The sequence below is a fragment of the Salvelinus fontinalis genome, chromosome 41, assembly GCF_029448725.1.
Source record: "Salvelinus fontinalis isolate EN_2023a chromosome 41, ASM2944872v1, whole genome shotgun sequence".
Classification (NCBI taxonomy): domain Eukaryota; kingdom Metazoa; phylum Chordata; class Actinopteri; order Salmoniformes; family Salmonidae; genus Salvelinus; species Salvelinus fontinalis.
In genome coordinates, this window is record NC_074705.1 from 13,911,913 (window position 1) to 13,931,554 (window position 19,642).

The following is a 19,642-nucleotide window of genomic DNA, read 5'->3' on the forward strand; positions in this document are numbered from 1 at the left end:
TGACATTTTGTGCTAGTTTTCAAGCTTAATTATACCACTATTCTAATGCATCTTAGAGAGGCTATTATTCTCACACACAGCCCAATTCACCTAATTTCAAACATATACACCTTATTCACATTATTGTCTGTAACCTAGATAGTATTCAGTCTCCTGTGCATCATTCAACTTCTACTCTATGTAGAAATACTCTGCATTTCTCTGGACGTACACAGTACAAAAACTCATCAGCAGAGGCAGAATAGACTGTGGGGACATTGTCCTTTGCTTACAGGATGTTTCCATATGAATGACACCAGACATGGAAGGAAATAGCCTTGGAGAAGAGAGAGAAACATTCATCTCCCACAGAAAACGAGCCTCACGTTCTCGTGTTTCACAGCTCCCCTTTTGTCTGGATATTACCACACATTTCTACAGTCTCTTCTCTATCACGTTTTCCCAGTTGGCTGATCCTCGAGGACATGTGGGAGTTCACCTCTTAGTCAGATGGCCATTCCATCTACTCCACTGTAATGTTGTCCTTCATAGAAAGAGTAAAACTAGAGAGATGTGTGATATTCACAGCTTTGTAATAGACCAAAAATATCCTATAGCCTATTTTTCATTGATGTTTGCTGAAGGACGAGTTTCTAATGACTGAACTTAGATATCATTTACTCACACATCTTTTCAACTGTAGGCTTTTGTCAAAAACAACAGAAAAAAATCTCTCTTCACCTTCCGTGTCAGACCCAGAACACAGTCTTGTGTGTCCGAGCTTCTTTAGTCTTGTGTTGCGCTAATGGTGGTGTGTCACTGTATGTGTATTAATTAATGGTGGCAGGTCGCTGCTCCTCAAGGCAGCAGCATTGAGGCAGACGTTTGGACTGCCCTCCATGACGCCTGCCTGGTCAAAAATAGGCCACCGCCACAACACACACTACAGTAATGATCACAACGGTGACATCATCACTCCTCTGGGTGTGTGCGTGTGTGCGTGTGCGCGTGTGCGCGTGTGTGTGCTCCTCTCAGACAGAGCTCATCTGAACAAAGAGCAGCAGGGACGAGACAGGGGAGAAGGACTGAGAGAGGGTAGGCTAAAGTAGATGACATCTGGCACGATGTGTCTGGGGAGAATAAAGATGGGAAAAAATATCTAGGGATTGAACTGTTTTCAAGGCCTCTGAGCTCGGACGAAGGTTTCTTATGATTCCACGTAATGAAGAGTGATTGACTGCTTGATTTATTAAAACCTTCTAATGAAAGTTGAAATGAAAGGACCTCCCCTAGCTGTCAGGGTGGCTTTATTTCAACCTTACAGCGGTCTTCTTTATTAGTGTATTGTCTTTGTAATTGTAATGACTTGGCGTCTCAAAGGATTCATTTGAGAACAAGATCTCTCATCCCATAGGGTTTCCCGAGGTTGATTTTATTTTTCTTCAAATGTGTAGATTATTATCAATGGAGTATAAAGTCATTTACTCTCAAGAAATCACTATATATGTAATTCCTTCCAATTAAAAAGTCCCTGGAGTTATAGCAACTTTGAAACAACATGTCCTATTTGGATCGCTTATAACGTTCCATCATCCAGGGCGAATGTTTCGAGTTCAGGTGATCCGCACTTGAGGCATATTCAAACCCTTTGTGATCCCCGACTGAGGTCGTGTGGTGCTCTTCTCTAATAAAGGACCCCTTTGTGGCATATTCATGTGTGTCCCTCCAGGAACAGAGTCAGTGAGAGGAGAGGGCCAAGAGATTCTCAAGACCTGGAGCAGCCGTGGGAAAAAAAGGCTGTGGTGGAGGAAAAGCAGAAATGTCTCAGGGCATTCCTTTGTGATTACACCGCTGGAGAAGTCCAGACATTCTTGGAGCTAGTCTGTGTCTAAGGGCTCTCTAACACTCTTTGAGACTGATAAAATAGCTTGTGTTTCTATAGCGCACCATTCTGTAACTCAGTAACAGTTGTTGCAGTTTGCACCAAACTAACATTTGATATGTCCGAGAGTCTGGTGAGACATTGGTTGATTGATTACGCAGGATTAGAACTGACAAAGCAACATAAATGTAGCCCTATTCCCTTCTCGTTATCTCTCTTGGTTGAAAAGTAGACATTTGGCCTGCTATTAGACCACTACCCTCTTCGATGAGATAGAAATTGAGAGTGACAGCTCAGTGTCTCTGGAGCAGTGTGGATCAAGTTTCCTCACTGGGCTTCACATTATATTTTTGCCTACATGCCCACAAGCTAAAATGTTCCTATGCTGAAATACTTGCAAAGTAAACATGAATGAAAAATGGCTCCAAGGAATGTTATTTTGTTGTTCAATAAGCGACATCGGCGGAGGAGAGCACATGATGACGTGAATGGAAGAGTAAGGGCTGAGACCAGCCGCAACGGTAGACTAGGGGTGAATCTCAATTATATTCCCTTAGTTCCTTGCGTCCTCTCTCCTTGCCTCCTTCTCAAAACGCATTGGAATAATAAAGATCAGAGGGGAGGAACCTTGTGTGCTTTTAGAAGGAGACGAAGAGGGAGGATGTGAGGAATCAAGGAAATACAATTGAGGCTCACCCCAAAGCCACTCATTTCATCGAGCCTTGCACTTCATCAGGACACTAGGTCATGTGTCCTTTTTTGTCAGCCATTAATCTGAGGCACCACTCTCTCCTTGACCTCAAGCTATTAGCCTTGTTGTCACGATCGTGTGGCGGATTAACGGACCAAAATGCAGCAGTTGGAAAATAAGCCATCTTCTTTTATTATAACACGAAGATGAACACGACACAAAAACACTTTAACAAAACAACAAAACGACCGTGAAGCTACAAACGTTGTGCACAAACATACAGGCTACTAACGTTTTACATAGACAATTACCCACAACCAATGAGAGCCTATGGCTACCCTAAATAAGGCTCCCAATCAGAGACAACCGAAATCAGCTGTCTCTAATTGGGAACTCATTCAGGTAACCATAGACTCTCCTAGATAACTAACCAACATAGACAACGCTAGACATATACACTCAACACAAAACCATCTACTACACCCCATAACCCCTTTACCAAATAAACACCCAAAACCAACAAAACATAAACATTCCCCATGTCACACCCTGACCTAACTAAAATAATAAAGAAAACAAAGAATAATAAGGCCAGGGCGTGACATAACCCCCCCCTTGAGGCGCGAACTCCGGGCGCACCATACACAGTCTAGGGGAGGGTCTGGGTGGGCTCCCCTCTACGGTGGCGGCTCCGGCTCTGGTCGTAGTCCCCACGTCACCACAGTACCTAACCACCTCCTAGGCCTCCTCCAAACGACCCCCCTCCACATTAACCCCATTGCATTAAGGGGGAGTTCCGGACTAAGGGACAGCTCCGGACTAAGGGACAGCTCCGGACTAAGGACCAGTACCAGGGTCAGGGGCAGTACCAGGGTCAGGGGCAGCACCAGGGTCAGGGGCAGCACCAGGGTAAGGGGCAGCACCAGGGTAAGGGGCAGCACCAGGGTAAGGGGCAGCTCCAGGGTAAGGGGCAGCTCCAGGGTAAGGGGCAGCTCCGGACTGAGGAATGGCAGCTCCGGACTGAGGGACTGCAGCTCCGGACTGAGGGACTGCAGCTCCGGACTGAGGGACGGCCCATGGCTGGCTGACAGATCTGGCTGCTCATGGCTGGCTAACGGATCTGGCTGCTCATGGCTGGCTGACGGATCTGGCTGCTCATGGCTGGCTGACGGATCTGGCTGCTCATGGCTGGCTGACGGATCTGGCTGCTCATGGCTGGCTGACGGATCTGGCTGCTCATGGCTGGCTGACGGATCTGGCTGCTCATGGCTGGCTGACGGATCTGGCTGCTCATGGCTGGCTGACGGATCTGGCTGCTCATGGCTAGCTGACGGATCTGGCTGCTCATGGCTAGCTGACGGATCTGGCTGCTCATGGCTAGCTGACGGATCTGGCTGCTCATGGCTAGCTGACGGATCTGGCTGCTCATGGCTAGCTGACGGATCTGGCTGCTCATGGCTAGCTGACGGATCTGGCTGCTCATGGCTAGCTGACGGATCTGGCTGCTCATGGCTGGCTGACGGATCTGGCTGCTCATGGCTGGCTGACGGATCTGGCTGCTCCTGTCTGGTTGGCGGCTCTGGCAGATCCTGTCTGGTTGGCGGCTCTGGCAGATCCTGTCTGGTTGGCGGCTCTGGCAGATCCTGTCTGACGGACGGCTCTAGCGGCTCCTGTCTGGCTGGCGGCTCTAGCGGCTCCTGTCTGGCGGACGGCTCAGTGGGCTCATGGCAGACGGGCGGCTTTGCAGGCTCATGGCAGACGGGCGGCTTTGCAGGCTCATTGCAGACGGATGGCTCAGATGGCGCTGGGGAGACGGATGGCTCAGATGGCGCTGGGGAGACGGATGGCTCAGATGGCGCTGGGGAGACGAGCAGTTCAGTCAACGCTGTGCAGACGGCAGACTCCTGCCGGCTGAGGCGCACTGTAGGCCTGGTGCGTGGTGCCGGGACTGGTGGCACCGGGCTGGGGACACGCATCTCAGGGCTAGTGCGGGGAGCAGCAACAGGACGCACAGGACTCTGGGGACACACAGGAGGCTTGGTGCGTGGTTTAGACACTGGTGGTAAAGGGCTGGAGACACGCACCATATAGCTAGTGCGTGGAGGAGGCACTGGTGGTACTGGATTGGGGCGGGGAGGTGGCGCCGGAAATACCGGACCGTGCAGGCGTACTGGCTCCCTTGAACGCCGAGCCTGCCCAACCCTACCTGGTTCTATGCTCCCCGTCGCCTGACCAGTGCGGGGAGGTGGAATAACCCGCACCGGCCTATGTAGGCGAACCGGGGACACCATGCGTAAGGCTGGTGCCATGTACGCCGGCCCGAGGAGACGCACTGGTGACCAGATGCGTTGGGCCGGCTTCATGACATACGGCTCAACGCTCAGTCTAGCCCGGCCGATACGTGGAGCTGAAATGTACCGAACCGGGCTATGCACGCGTACAGGAGACACCGTGCGCTCTACTGCGTAACACGGTGTCTGCCCGTACTCCCGCTCTCCACGGTAAGTACAAGGAGTAGGCGCAGGTTTCCTACCTGACTTCGCCACACTCCCTTTAAGGCCCCCCCCAAGAAATTTTTGGGTTGTACTCACGGGCTTCCAGCCTTGTCTTCGTGCTGCCTCCTCATATCGCCTCCTCTCGGCTTTAGCTGCCTCCAGCTCTTCACGAGGAAGGCGATATTCTCCCGGTTGAGCCCACGGCCCCTTACCATCCAGTATCTCCTCCCATGTCCATGAATCCTGTGTAGGTAGGTCCTGTTGCCGCCTTCCATGCCGCTTGGTCCTATGGTGGGTAATTCTGTCATGATCGTGTGGCGGATTAACGGACCAAAATGCAGCAGTTGGAAAATAAGCCATCTTCTTTTATTATAACACGAAGATGAACACGACACAAAAACACTTTAACAAAACAACAAAACGATCGTGAAGCTACAAACGTTGTGCACAAACATACAGGCTACTAACGTTTTACATAGACAATTACCCACAACCAATGAGAGCCTATGGCTACCCTAAATAAGGCTCCCAATCAGAGACAACCGAAATCAGCTGTCTCTAATTGGGAACTCATTCAGGTAACCATAGACTCTCCTAGATAACTAACCAACATAGACAACGCTAGACATATACACTCAACACAAAACCATCTACTACACCCCATAACCCCTTTACCAAATAAACACCCAAAACCAACAAAACATAAACATTCCCCATGTCACACCCTGACCTAACTAAAATAATAAAGAAAACAAAGAATAATAAGGCCAGGGCGTGACACTTGTGCTGGATTTACACCTGATCTGATCGCCACGCCATCGGCCCGTGGAGTTAGTAATAATGGCACACTCTGTGGATGGGGGTGTATCGGTCGAGCATCTTGTTGACCTTGGCTTCTACATATTCATCTGTTGTAAAGCAATACGGTTAACCGTGTTCCCTCCTCCATCCAACACCTGACCTCTGACCTCCAGCATTATCCTTCACATACCCTCCAGTTCACAACCCAGCTTGTTTAGCTCATCGTGGTTTACCATCTGTGGGACTTTCTTAAAACAAAAATTCAATGTTGACATTGAGATGTATTTATTTTAAGTGGAAAATAATACAGATCTCAGAATGAGAGAATTATCTGAAATTGTCATAATTAAATGGAATATTCTGAGGCTTTACTCTAATTAACAATTCATTAAATTAATTGCACCATATTGTACAAAAGATGCATAACGTATAAATGCAAATGACTAAAAAAAAAGTACTGTATTGACCTTGTGATTTATTTTTTCCTTGACTTCTTTTCATTAGAAGGTCTACAAGAGCTTTTATGTCAATTATTCAAATAAAGCTCATTAGAGCTGTTGGCAAAGGCATTAATTACCTTGGTGACAAAACAAACATGCCTGTAACATCCAAATAATAGAAGAGCACAATCTGTTTTACAAGGTGGTTGGATTCAAATGTTAGATGATGCGCCCCCTAGTGTCTATCCCTATGAACAGCTCATGAGTGTATGTGGACAAAGATGGTGCTAGTAATCATAGAAATAGAATCCATAGAACCTCTAACCCGTTTTACGGATTCTATTTCAATGGCTGTGGTAGGCTACTTAAGTCCATCTGCTACATAACTACAAGTTTTTTTTAGGTTGTCAAAACATTTTCTGATTGTCAGCATAAAATAATGGTCTAAACTACAGTACTTTATGAACAATGTGATACCTGCTGTACATCATGAGGGCATTAATCATTAGGCCGAAACTTCGTAAAATTTAGGGAAAGGGGGATACCTAGTCAGTTGCACAACTGAATGCATTCAACCAAAATGTGTGTTTCAAATTTAACCCAACCCCTCTGAGTCAGAGAGGTGCTGAGGGCTCCCTTAATCAACTTTCACATAACCGGCACCCAGGGAGCAGTTGTTGGGGGTTACCTGCCTTGCTAAAGGGTATAATGGCAGATTTGTCTACCTTGCTCTCTCAGGGATTCAAACCAGCAACCATTCGGTTACTGGCCCAACACACTTGCCCAACACACTAGGCTACTGGCCACCCCAATTAAATTAGGGAGACATGAGATAGTAGCAATCGCTGCCTGAATCATCAATGGTAAATTAGCAACTGTCAGAACACTTAGCTCAGTATGTATCCATATAGACTCCTTCATCATAATCGCCATCATCATCATCATCATCATCAGTGGCTTCTTTAGACTTGTGAAGTCGAGGAGGATGGTTGTAAATTATTTAAAAAATAAAAATCTGCTTTTGGGGACTTTTTTTTTTTTTTTTACCAGAACCAGCTGGGTTTGAGACATATATTATGAATTATATATATTACAGTTTGAACCAAAGTAGGTTATTATATCATATACTGTATAATAAAATATAGATATGTATTAGAAGGTTTTTCATCCTCTCTGTTCGAACTAAAGAGGAGGACGGAAAATAGCCATCCTCACATATAAGTTGATTCTGTTGAGACTATTGACCATTGCAAAACTGTTTGGAACAAAAATAACCAGATAATTGTGTGTTTATCCTGAACATAAATATAAACACAACGTGCAACAATTTCAAAGATTTTACTGAGTTACAGTTCACATAAGGAAATAAGTAAATTGAAATAAATTCATTAGGCCCTAATCTATGGATTTCACATGACTGGGAATACAGATATGCATCCGTTGGTCACAGGTACCTTAAAAAAGAGAGAGGGGCGTGGATCAGAAAACCAGTCAGTATCTGGTGTGACCACCATTTGTCTCATGCAGTGCGACACATCTCCTTTGCATAGAGTTGTTGATTATGGCCTGTGGAATATTGTCCCACTGCACTTCAATGGCTATGCAAAGTTGCTGGATATTGGCAGGAACTGGAACACGCTGTTGAACACGTCAATCCAGAGCATCCCAAACATGCTCATTGGGTGACATGTCTGGTGAGTATTCAGGTCATGGAAGAACTGGGACATTTTCAGCTTCCAAGAATCCTTGTGACATGGGGTCGTCCATTATCATGCTGAAACATGAGGTGATATCAGTGGATGAATGGCACGACAGTGGGCCTCATGATATCATCACAGTATCTCTGTGCATTCAAATTGCCATTGATAAAATGCAATTGTGTTCATTGTCCTTAGCTTATGCCTGCCCATACCATAACCCCACCATGGGGCACTCTGTTCACAACATTGACATCAGCAAAACGGTCAGGTGAATGAATTATCTTGGCAAAGTCGAAATGCTCAATAACAGGGATGTAAACAAATTTGTGCACAACATTTTAGAGAAATAAGCTTTTTGTGGTATGGAACATTTTTGTGGTCTTTTATTTCAGCTCATGAAACATGGGACCAACACTTTACACGTTTATATTTGTGTTCAGTGTATTATCACAATCATACATTCAATCTTAACTCACCAACATCATCATCAATTCATTACCATCACAATCATACTGTACTTTCAATCATAATTCTCAACCGTCAATTAAACGAGGGGCGGGAACAAGTACAGTCTTTCATATTCTATTGGCTGGAGTACATTGTCCATCACCATCCCGAGTTGTACGTACTTCTCTGGGTGTCTGATTGCATTGTAAATCACATGACCTCTATATCAACACACAGACACCGTCATCATCGAATGCAGCTAAGCTTGGAAGCAAAGGTGAGTGTGCTGCCTTTGCACGAAGTTAGCACCTTATCCGTGATGTTTCTAGCTGTAGCCAGCGACATTGTTTTACATTTCAATTTGGCAACGGATAAAGAGATTCCTTTGATATAAGAAATTGATTAGCTAACTTCCTAACGTTATGTCAGGACGGATGATCAACAACAGCATAACAAAAGGCCTACCGTTTGCTATCTGACGTTAACCACTTAAACCACCGCATTCACTTTCTTTTGTGTCTCGATGTCTTGACCGTAAATGCCCTATTTGTGGATATGACTGACATGTCCTCAATCGAGTCGTTTCTATTCTAGAAGTTGCGAGTGGTTTCTAGTTCTAGGATAGTAGTTAGCAACTGTAGCCCTAGCATGCTTTGTGGTCGTGGGCTACCATTAACTAGCTATTTAGCCAAGTAGTTAACGTTAGCTAGCAAGCTGTTTTTCTTCATCCATTTTGAACTTCGAAGCCGTGCCAACAACACGTTTGGGTGGCTATCTTGACTAGCTAGCCCCAGACAGTGTGGCTTTGAGATAATGCATGTTTCATGCTTACATGGCCATGAGTATTGCTAACGGTAGATAGCTAGCTAGCTGACAAGCTCATTCGACATCTGGTCAGCAAAAGGAAACGTGAACTCTTTCTTGGAAACTGCCAGACATTTTGAAAGGGCGGTTCGGTCATTTGGGTAGCATTTTAGTTACAGTAGTCTCATTGTTGGCTAGCTTGCGATTCATGACTGAGATGCTGGTTTCCTCAACTGTCACTGGTTTCCTCAACTGTTGCATTAGACAGAACAAGACATGTCTTATTATCTATGCAAAGGTACCTAACTATAGTTTATTGCAGCAAATCTGGTAGATGGAGAAGGAAAAATAACTGGCCTAGACTGGTAGAGAAAAAAGCCAATGCATCCATGGCCTTGTCTGAATCAGGAAGAGCATCCAAACCATATTCTCAAAACAAAATGTGTTTTTGAAAAAAAACTGATAACTTCTGTGGCCGAATTTTTTTATTCACTCTTCCAGTTTTGCAGAGCTTGACTGAACGTGTTACTATTGTGCAAATAAATATTTGCAATATGCAGTTCACTCAGCATTCCTGATGGTTAAGTTTAGCACCACACATGCCTCGAGTGTGATTGAGAGAAACCACAATCGCACTGGGCTAAATTAGGAACATAAATATAATTTATTAAAATTGTATTTCTAAGCCACAACTGTAGGCTACCAAAGGTGATAGCCTAGGTGCAATAAACATAGACATTTGTGAAGTTTACTGTTAGGAACCTTTCTCAAACAGTTGAGTAGGGGGTTGGGCTTTGTAAGGAGATGGACAGGTTTCTTCTCTCTGGTTCTCCTTTCCCCATATGGGTGCTGTGATCCATGTAAACCAGAGGAATGCACCTTTTTAATAAATTACCCTGCAGTGACTCTCGTGTGATGCAAGGCCTGACCTGGCCTGCACAGCCCCCCTGCTGCTCTCTCATTCCTCAGGAAATGTCACCATCAAATGGCTGTGACAATGTGTGCCAAATGGCACCCTAATGCCTATGTAGTGCACTGACTAGGGTGCCATTTGGGATGCAAAAAGAGTGATCGTGATCCAAGGACAGGTGTGGGGGTTAGGTGCCAAGAAGCTGCTGCTTCTGAACAGTTTGACTGTCTGTCTTGTACACTGTCACCCTTCTGCTGCCTCAGCGAACAGCCACCCCCTTCTCCTGACTGTTGGGTTCTTATCAGATTGGGAGATTCCCTGACTCTTCAGTCTGGCCTTTACGATTGCAGTTACTAAACGCAGCTAGGTCTATCTCGTCTTATCTTGTTGTCGTTAAATCACGTTTACCTAAGGGTTGGGTGGAACCGGCACCGAAGGTTTTAGCAATAAGTAGGGTTGGGTCAGGACATTGAACTCCTATTGAGTTATGTATATTGATTGAGCACTGATATGGCGTACTGGAGACCAATGGTTCCCACTTTATGTATTTTTATTTTAAGTAACACAGTAAGGTTTTCAACTTACTCTTAAAGGTTGTAATAGTAGAATGCACAAGGTGCAATTTCTAAATTGGGTAGTGCATAATCAGTTTTCCTCTTGTCATTGCATACACTTAATATGTTGTGAAATCTGTCTGTTAATGTAATGTATTGTGATGTTTTTAAAAATGAATAGCTGCTGCCTCCCGAGTGGCGCAGTGGTCTAAGACAGTGCTAGAGGTGTCACTACAGACCCGGGTTTGATCCCGGGTTGTATCACAACCGGCCGTGCCCGGGAGTCCCGTAGGACGGCGCACAATTGGCCCAGCGTCGTCCGGGTTAGGGGAGGGTTTGGCCGGGGCGGCTTGCCTTGGCTCATCGCGCTCTAGCGCCGCCTCGTGGCGGGCCGGGCGCCTGCAGGCTGACCTCGGTTGTCAGGTGAACAGTGTTTCATCTGACACATTAGTGCGGCTGGAATCCGGGTTAAGCAGTTGGGTGTTAAGAAGTGCGGTTTGGTGGGGCATGTTTCCGAGGGCGCATGACTTGACCTTCGCCTCCTCCCGAGCCCTTTGGAGTTGCAGCGATGAGACGAGAGAAATTGGGGAGGGGAAAGAAAGTCTAACTGCCTTAATTTTGCTTGGCTCCAGGAAGAGTAGCTGCTGCCTTGGCAGCTAATGGGGATCCATAATAAATACAAATACCATAGAGCTATTTTATAGTTTGTCAGAAATGTGCAGATCAACTAGCCCATGTCAACTCTTTTTTTGTTGTTGCTAGATTGTAATGTTTGTCACTCAAATATCACATGAAGACAAGGCAACATGTGTGGAATTGCAAGAAAATGAGCTTAAACTGAAATGTTCTAGCTGCCAACAAGGGATGTGAACAGTTGGTGTCATGACCAGTGCTTGTGCCCATAGAAATAGATGTGGTGCGTGCATGGTGGACACGAGATGTTCAGTGCTGGAAGGGGGGCTTGAGTGGAAAGGTTTGGAAACCCCTGCTGTAGCTTACATCAGTCTAGTGCTTGTGTACTAGATAACACTGGACTATGTCTAAGCCTACTGTACTCCACTTCTTTGTACAATGTTTGATTAAACATTTTCTTACATCTTGGCTTTTCTAATATCTTTCCACAGCCAATCAGTGATGGATCCTGTGGGATTTGGTGTTACTAACATCTTGGTTTTTCCACAGCCAATCAGTGATGGATTCCAAGCCTCGTCGGCTGCCCTTTACGGTGTCCAGCACCACGTCGTCTTATACTTCATCTTCTTCCCCCTCCTCCCTGGGATCCAGCAGGCTCTATGGAAGATCCAGTGTCCTGAACAGTGATCGATTCACCAGGGCCACGCCCCTTAAACCTGACCTCGACCACCAGGTACTGAACTGAACACCGTACGAGAGGGAGAAAGTGTCAGGTTACATACATTTGCTGACCCTAAACGTCATTTCGTATTCCAAAAATGTTGCCGGTTAATAATAAGAACACTTCAAATATGTTTATAAAGGAAGGATAAGACTAGGCAGTTGGGACAAGTTTAGCCGGTTTTCATGAAAACCAATGTTCTCTTTAAAATAAATGCAGTCGTGTGGGTCATTATTTTCTCCCCCCAAGAATCAGGATTTCTTTGCTCCCATCTGACTAAGGGACTGTCTGTTGCTCTGCCTCTTGGTTCCAGTCCTCATCTCTATTTGGCTAGCTAGCCATGTTCAGAAGCAGAGAAGGTATCTGTGTACTTTAGGTGGGGCTTTTTATAGGCCAGCCTAGATTCCTGCCCGTGTGTTTTTCAGCCCGCCTGTCCTGTCAGGGACTGTGCCATTAGATAAAGTTACTACTGGGCTGTCTGTCTATTTGACTACTCTTCCAGAAGAGTCCTTGGCCCAGCTCAAATGCACAATAAACAAGTGCCTTAATTGACACATTTGCAAACATCTTTAAGTAGAATTACAGAAGGCTGTTAACATTTTGGAGTACTTTGTGAAGTATTATGCCATTATCTAGCTAGCATGCAAGAATGAAGGAATAATTGGTACAAGGAGATTTATACAAATGCTTTGCAGTGTTTCCCCTATATTCATTTAGCAGTGTTAGCCTCCACTGCTAAATCGTTGCCGCAACTCCAAAAAATAGGTGCACCCATTGATTTTGAGTCGCTCTGCTAGTTTAAGGACACGGCAGAAGCCATGGCAAAATGTGTAGAATTGCAGGAAATTAGCTTTAAAAATAAAAAATGTATCTCGGGCCCATGTCAATGTGTAGAATGGTAAGAAAATAACTTTGAGGATATCATTTTTTAATTGTATTTTTTTTTTTTTTTTTTACAGCTAAATTGTCTTTGAGGGCCTTTACAATTTTTGGTCTTATGCCATTGGCCACGCCCACTACAATGCTAACTTTGCCATCGCTGCTGATGTAAATCCTAGGGGAAACACTGCTTTGATATGGTCTGTTTTCCCACTCTTTTCCTGTTTGTGGTGATCTTGGATTTGTATCATGTCAGCTACCCTACATTTCTCTATGTATTGACTTGTGCTGACCCCCTGTGTTTTCACGCTCCTGGTGTCTCAGAGCTCTCGGTTCCTCAGCTCGACCAGGAACTACAGTAGCTCTGACAGCTGCCACTCCAGCTGGAAATCCCCTCTGACTACCTCCTCTGTCTCCTACGATCGCTCCTGGGCTGAGTCCTCACTGAGCAGCCGCAGCAAACTGGTAAACTCACGATAGAATGGGATCTTGTTCATTAGGGCACTCAGCTAATATATGGATTTGTTTTAACATGGTCATACCGTGAATCATTTAGCTATTTGATTTAGAATTTTAGGACCCCTTTAGCTATCAAAAAAAATAAAAGATTGGATAAAATATAGAATTTGGCCTATACTTTGGCCCATAGAAACAAATTGAATAAAACATTTTTATAAATGGCAAAAGACAGTCAAAAAATATTTATCATAAGGATTAAGGTTCTGAAGTGCCTGTCCTATATCTAGGAGATATAAGAGAGCTTGGGAAATTGTTATTTCATTTTTTTTACCTTCAGATGAGTCTTGTGGCAATCATGGGGGCGTAGAGCAAAACTGAGAACACCATCGTTTGAGTCTCCCTTAGTTTGGACGCTACGTTTTGTGAGAAGATTGTTTTAAAATGTTATTATTAAAAAAAAAAAAAACTTTTTTTTTCGGGATGTCTCATGGTCTGACCAACACCGCTGTAGCTCTGCCACCTTCCACCGCAGATGCGGAAGGCCGACATTGGCGGATGCGGTGGATTGAGATGCAGCCAATGCTGTCGCTAACATAAACTGGCAGATTTTGATAGGGATTTGTTTTAAATTGTTACTTAGATTACACGTGTGTCAATAGACTTGAGGATTAAACAGTTTGCCTTTTAGGTTTTGATAGTGATATTACTGATGCACAGTGCCAAGTTTCAAGTTCAAAGTGCCGTTCAAGCCCATTTTGATTCATGTGATGGTATTCTGTGGGTTGTTTTATCAGACTGATTCAGAGCGAAGACTGGGGACGTACTCAGGACTTCTCAGCAACACAACTGATGATGGGGATACCAAACGGGCCAAACTGTCCTATACCAACAGAGCTGCATATACAAGAAGCCCATCCTCCTCTGTGACTGGCTCCTCCTACTCCAGCAGTGTCCTCAGCAGAGACTCTGGTATCTGACCCCTGGTTCAAGAGTTAAATGTTTTCAGTCTCTTTCCTTGAGCCCTTTTTAATGTATGAAAATACCTGGCAAATGTTCTTTTTTTTCCAAATTTTTTTTTTTTTACATTTTTATCCCATTTTCTCCCCAATTTTCGTGGTATCCAATCGCTAGTAATTACTACCTTGTCTCATCGCTACAACTCCCGTACGGGCTCGGGAGAGACGAAGGTCGAAAGCCATGCGTCCTCCGAAGCACAACCCAACCAGCCGTACTGCTTCTTAACACAGCGCGCCTCCAACCCGGAAGCCAGCCGCACCAATGTGTCGGAGGAAACACCGTGTACCTGGCCCCCTTGGTTGGCGCGCACTGCGCCCGGCCCGCCACAGGAGTCGCTGGAGCGCGATGAGACAAGGATATCCCTACCGGCCAAACCCTCCCTACCCCGGACGACGCTATGCCAATTGTGCGTCGCCCCACAGACCTCCCGGTCGCGGCCGGCTGCGACAGAGCCTGGGCGCGAACCCAGAGACTCTGGTGGCGCAGTTAGCACTGCGATGCAGTGCCCTAGACCACTGCGCCACCCGGGAGGCCCGGCAAATGTTCTTTTAAGTGAACTTTTCCTTTTAGTATACTGCTGTTAGTTTCCATACACTTGATGAATGCAGGTCTTGTGATAATCATGCATAAAATCATGACCATTGCTTTGAGTGATAATAATGATATTAAATCTTCCGTTGTTATACTTATGACATTGATTAAGCATCTTAATGATTCCTAAATCCTTCGTGGTTTAGCCAACTTATCTTTTCCATCATGCAGCTGAATAACAAACTGGCACCTTCTGTTTAGATTTGTCATCGTGGAAGTCGTACCGGCCTCTGTCCAGGTCGTCATCCTCCTCCTCCTCTTCATCCTCCTCTTCCTCCTCAGAGCCCCTGTGGTCCAGAAGGGAGCTGGAGAAGAGGACTGAGGGGAGGAGTCTGTCCAGTGTGGCTGACAGCAGCTATAGGAGCTCTGGACTCGGCTCATCCCTGTGTACGTTCTCACACGCACACATAGTGACTCATTTGTTTGCATTGACTTACAAATCTATTGGCACATTTATACACACATTCAATCATAAAACTGAAACCGCTACATACTCGCACGCAAACATAATACTGACACGCATGCAACCGCTAATGTGGACATGTTTGTTTTAGACCGGCCAGACCGTGTGACCTCCACCTATGCCCAGGGGGCACGGCCCAAGGAGGCCCTCTACTCTTCCTCTAGCAGGGAGAGCAGCTCCCTCAGCCGCCACCTCTCTTCCACCTACCAGCGCTCCCCACTGGCCCGAGACTCCACCACCTCCCGGACCACCGGCCACTCCCTGACCACCTCTACCCTCCGCACCACCAAGGACCCCACTGAGAGCCCAGAGCCCACTCTAGGAGTCTCCGTCTCCTCTCGCCCCTCTTGGTACACAACCCCCTCAGCAAGACGGGAGGCCCGGGACTCCAGCCACCCTCCCTCTGCGCCAACCGCCACCCCCAGGACAACCCCAGAGGGTGGCGAGGCATCCGATGGTCGTCGCTCCACCCGCCGTCTCCTCTCCCGCCTCTTCTCTCGGCGCTCCAGCCAGGACTCAAGCGGCTCCAGCTCTGGCTCCGCCTCCCGCTCCTTCGACTCGGCCGAGGACAGCCCTGTGTTTGGAGAAGGCCCCAGCCACGCATCCGTGGTTACCAGTGAGGAGAGCGTCCGACCCGTGAGCGTGGAACCTGTTCCCAGAGGCTCTGACGCGGCCCAGGCCTTTGCCTTCCTGAGGCGTCGCAGACAGGGCCTGTCCCCGGTCCAGGAGGGCCAGACCCAGCGTGCCCCGGAGCCCCAGCCTGGCCTGGAGGCCTGGAGAGGGGGCAGCACCACTGGTGTTGGAAGTAGTACTAGTACTTCAGGTTCCTCCTGGCTGTCGTCTTCCATCCAGACCCGCTGCACTCCTCTCTTCTCCCGCCGTAGAAGAGAAGGACGGGACGAAAGCGCTCGCCTGGCGTCTGGCGCCGACGAGGATTACCGTGGTACCCAGTTCCCCCTCAGGAGGAGAGACACCCCTGAGGCCAAGGCTGACGAAGATGAGGATGATGAGGAAGACGAAGAGGAAGTTGCGGCGGCAGCCTCTGGGGCGATGGGTGCTAGCGCCGCCCTACAGGAGGAGTTGAGAGACATGGCGGGGAGTAGTCAGCGTTTGGCGAGGTTCATGAGCAACCCGTTGTTCCGCGTCCACGACAACGTCATGATCGCCGTGGACATGACAGGTGCGGCCAGGAGCCAACCGGAGGGCCAGGAGAAGCCCACCTCCTCCAGAGACCCTGAGAGACTGAGGAAGATCCAGGAGAGGTGGGGATGCTGACTGGGGGAGTGGGCTGAACCTGCATGCTTATTGTGTCCCACCCCCTGTTGTACATAGCACTGTCCATGTGTTGTCCATCGTCTTTATTGTGGCCACGCTCGTCTTGTCATTCTAATGCCTCTTTTGGATGGACCACCGCTTTTAATTATTTTACTCAGTCATTTTTCTCTGATTTGAAAGGTTTATTTACAGTTGTCAACCATTCTCTCTCTCTCCCCTGTAGCCTGCTGTTGGAGGACTCTGACGAGGAGGAAGGGGACCTGTGTCGTATTTGCCAAATGGGTGAGGAGTCTCCCTCCAACCCTCTGATCGAGCCCTGCCGCTGCACAGGCAGTCTGCAGTATGTTCACCAGGACTGCATCAAGAAGTGGCTGCGTTCCAAAATCAGCTCTGGTAAGATTTATTTTCCTCTCTGACCTCAACAAATGATTTCTTCCCCTCGGTGTATTATGCATTTATCGTACATTCTTGCCGTCTTTCACTCTTGTCCAGGCACTAATCTGGATGCCATCACCACGTGTGAGCTGTGCAAAGAGAAGCTGCACCTGAACATTGAGAACTTTGACATCAACGAGCTACACAGGACACATGAGAAGGTGAGGGGACGTTCAGTTAACCCCAGACAGTCATCTCCTAGTCAGCCATTATCTAACTGTTAGACTGTGAATGGGGAAACGTTCCGCAGAAAATCACTCCTGTGCTGCTCTTTCAACTGTAGAATACCAGAATGGGACACTAAAAACAACTGTTCCGTAAAACTTTTAAGATTTAACCTCCTAGGACCCAGTCTTAACTTGAGCTTAACGCATATATATCTGCAGTTTTAAGTGATCGCTTCCTTACTTTCTTTCCCTTTCCGTCCAGTCTGAGTATGAGTTCATCAGTTGTGGCCTTTACCTGGTGGTGTTGCTTCACCTGTGTGAGCAGAGGTTCTCTGATGTGCTGGGAGCTGCCAACGACGCCGGGGTAAGAGCCTGCAGTCGACACCACCATGCAAAACCAATTCTAAACCTCATTCATTTACACTGGGCGCAGAGAAGTCATTTTGAACGTTAAGCCCCAGGTTCTTTGGCCGTATAATTCACTTACTATTGTATCGGGGGGGGAAATACTTAATTCAAATGTAGTAATGCAGTGTTTAAAAGAAACAAATATTTTCCCCCTCTTTTGCTCAGTTTTTCAACCTGGCAAGAACCCTTCACGAACACATGGACAATCTTGAAAGTACGTTCTTGAATAATTTCTCCCCAATGCTGTGTACACGTTTTGGTAACTTGATATGAGGCTGTTAGTCAAACTACCCCCCCCCCCCCCCCCACCACCACCACCACTGTTACTGAATCGATGGGTAAGTATTTGATTATATTGACGTTCTCTGATGTTAAAGGCCCATACGTGTGAAAGTACAAATGCATTTCCACACGTAGCATGATGAGCTCTGCACATATTTTTGTTGCCCGGCAACACTTCTGTGAATAATTACCCTTCAGTTAGCTATGCACAAGGTCCTCTCGGTAGAGGTTATTAGATGGTTTGATATCATGGTGTGCACTGCAGTATTCATCACTGACAATTAAATGGTCTTCCTATTTTACCTTTGAACACATTCTAAACTAAAATATACTTTTTGCAGCTGTTTATTCAAAAATAAATCATGTAATAGACTGCTAATAAACTAGTGTCTGAATTGACTGATCATTTTTCCCTCCGCTGCAGGCTCTTATGGGGAATCGGACGAAGAGGTGGTTGATACCCGGCCGTCAATCGATTTCTGTGACCTCGATGAAGACCTGGAAGAGGAGTACAATTGACCGAAAGAGAGAGCGAAGGGGATAAGGAAAAATAGATGGGGGGGCAAGCAGAAGAATTGATGGAGTCACCTGCCAGTAGCAACCCATTCTGTTGCTCTGTTTCATCTCATGTGATTTTACTGAGTGCAATGGCTTGCGAGATTTTTTTTTTTTTAAGCCAACGCCAAGTAGATGGGAAGTCACTCCTGACGTAGAGGTAACGATGTCATAAATATGCAGACTGTCTTTATACCCCCCCCCCCCCCCCCCCCTTTTGTTAATTTCATCTTCCTTTAGGTCTCCAGATTTGAGTGCGCTTTATTCTGTTAAAATTCAAGATGTCTTTTTGAACTGTTATACCACGAGTGCTTTAAATGTTTACTGATCTACAAAAGCAGATCCGGCCACCGTGGTGAGATATTGTGTAAAAAATAAAAAGATCCTGAACATGACACTGGTTCATTAGTTTAGCAGGTTGGGAGAAAGGAAAGGGCTGTTTAGGGAAGAATATATCAAGTGGCAAATGATTCGCTTTACTGTTTCTTTTCCTTTTTGAAGTAAAAAATAAAAGGATGTTAGTGACAACTTTACTTTTTACAACTGAATAATTGACAGTTTGTTCTGGTTTTGTCCGTTTTCAATGTCTGCGGTATGAAAATGCTATTTTGCTTGACCCTAAAACTTGTTTTCATTTAATTATTGCAATAAAGTTTTGAATGTACATGTGTTTGCAGGAAACATTTCATTCAACAAAACTGAACAAGGACAATGAAGTTAATATAGGAAGTAGGGTTAAAAATCTGTTAATGTGTAAGCAATTTCAACAATTGCTCCTCAATAGCCTCCTCTAGACGAGGATACTTAGGTGTATCCTACTGAGAAGAGTTTTGTAATCTGCCTCACCCCCTTCAGAATTTTGTCTTTTTTTTAAGGCTAAAAGCATGCACACGTTTAAACGATACACTAGTCATCTTTATAAAAATGTCTGGCACAACTAGCTACATATGTTTTTACCACTTTATACATTTTGGGATTCCTCCTGTAAATGTAATTTGCATGTGCTAGTGGCGTTGTCTCATTTCATTAAAGTGCATTTGTTTCCTGGACCAGG

At 46.1% G+C, this 19,642-nt stretch overlaps 1 protein-coding gene across 2 annotated transcripts; it reads left to right on the plus strand.

Annotated features, from left to right (window-relative positions):
• The first annotated feature begins 8,612 nt into the window (after window positions 1–8,612).
• On the plus strand, window positions 8,613–19,252 carry LOC129840712 (E3 ubiquitin-protein ligase MARCHF7-like). Of its 2 annotated transcripts, none has more exons than XM_055908814.1 (11): window positions 8,613–8,712; window positions 11,886–12,069; window positions 13,261–13,401; window positions 14,190–14,364; window positions 15,205–15,390; window positions 15,558–16,728; window positions 16,965–17,134; window positions 17,234–17,337; window positions 17,606–17,707; window positions 17,917–17,965; window positions 18,458–19,252. In XM_055908814.1, exons 2-11 carry the CDS (start codon window positions 11,896–11,898, stop codon window positions 18,550–18,552), a joined length of 2,367 nt encoding a protein of 788 aa, XP_055764789.1. In that variant the 5' UTR covers window positions 8,613–8,712; window positions 11,886–11,895; the 3' UTR covers window positions 18,553–19,252. The 2 variants fall into 2 exon arrangements, with proteins under 2 accessions (XP_055764789.1, XP_055764790.1); XM_055908815.1 differs by having other exon boundaries at window positions 15,286–15,390.
• Window positions 19,253–19,642: the final 390 nt, after the last annotated feature.

Bases quoted from the DNA above. Each gene is read 5' to 3' on its own strand.
- LOC129840712 (XM_055908814.1), top strand. From the start codon at position 11,896: ATGGATTCCAAGCCTCGTCGGCTGCCCTTTACGGTGTCCAGCACCACG. The intron at 15,391-15,557 runs GTACGTTCTCAC...TGTTTGTTTTAG, and splicing joins TGGACTCGGCTCATCCCTGT to ACCGGCCAGACCGTGTGACC. The intron at 17,135-17,233 runs GTAAGATTTATT...ACTCTTGTCCAG, and splicing joins GCGTTCCAAAATCAGCTCTG to GCACTAATCTGGATGCCATC.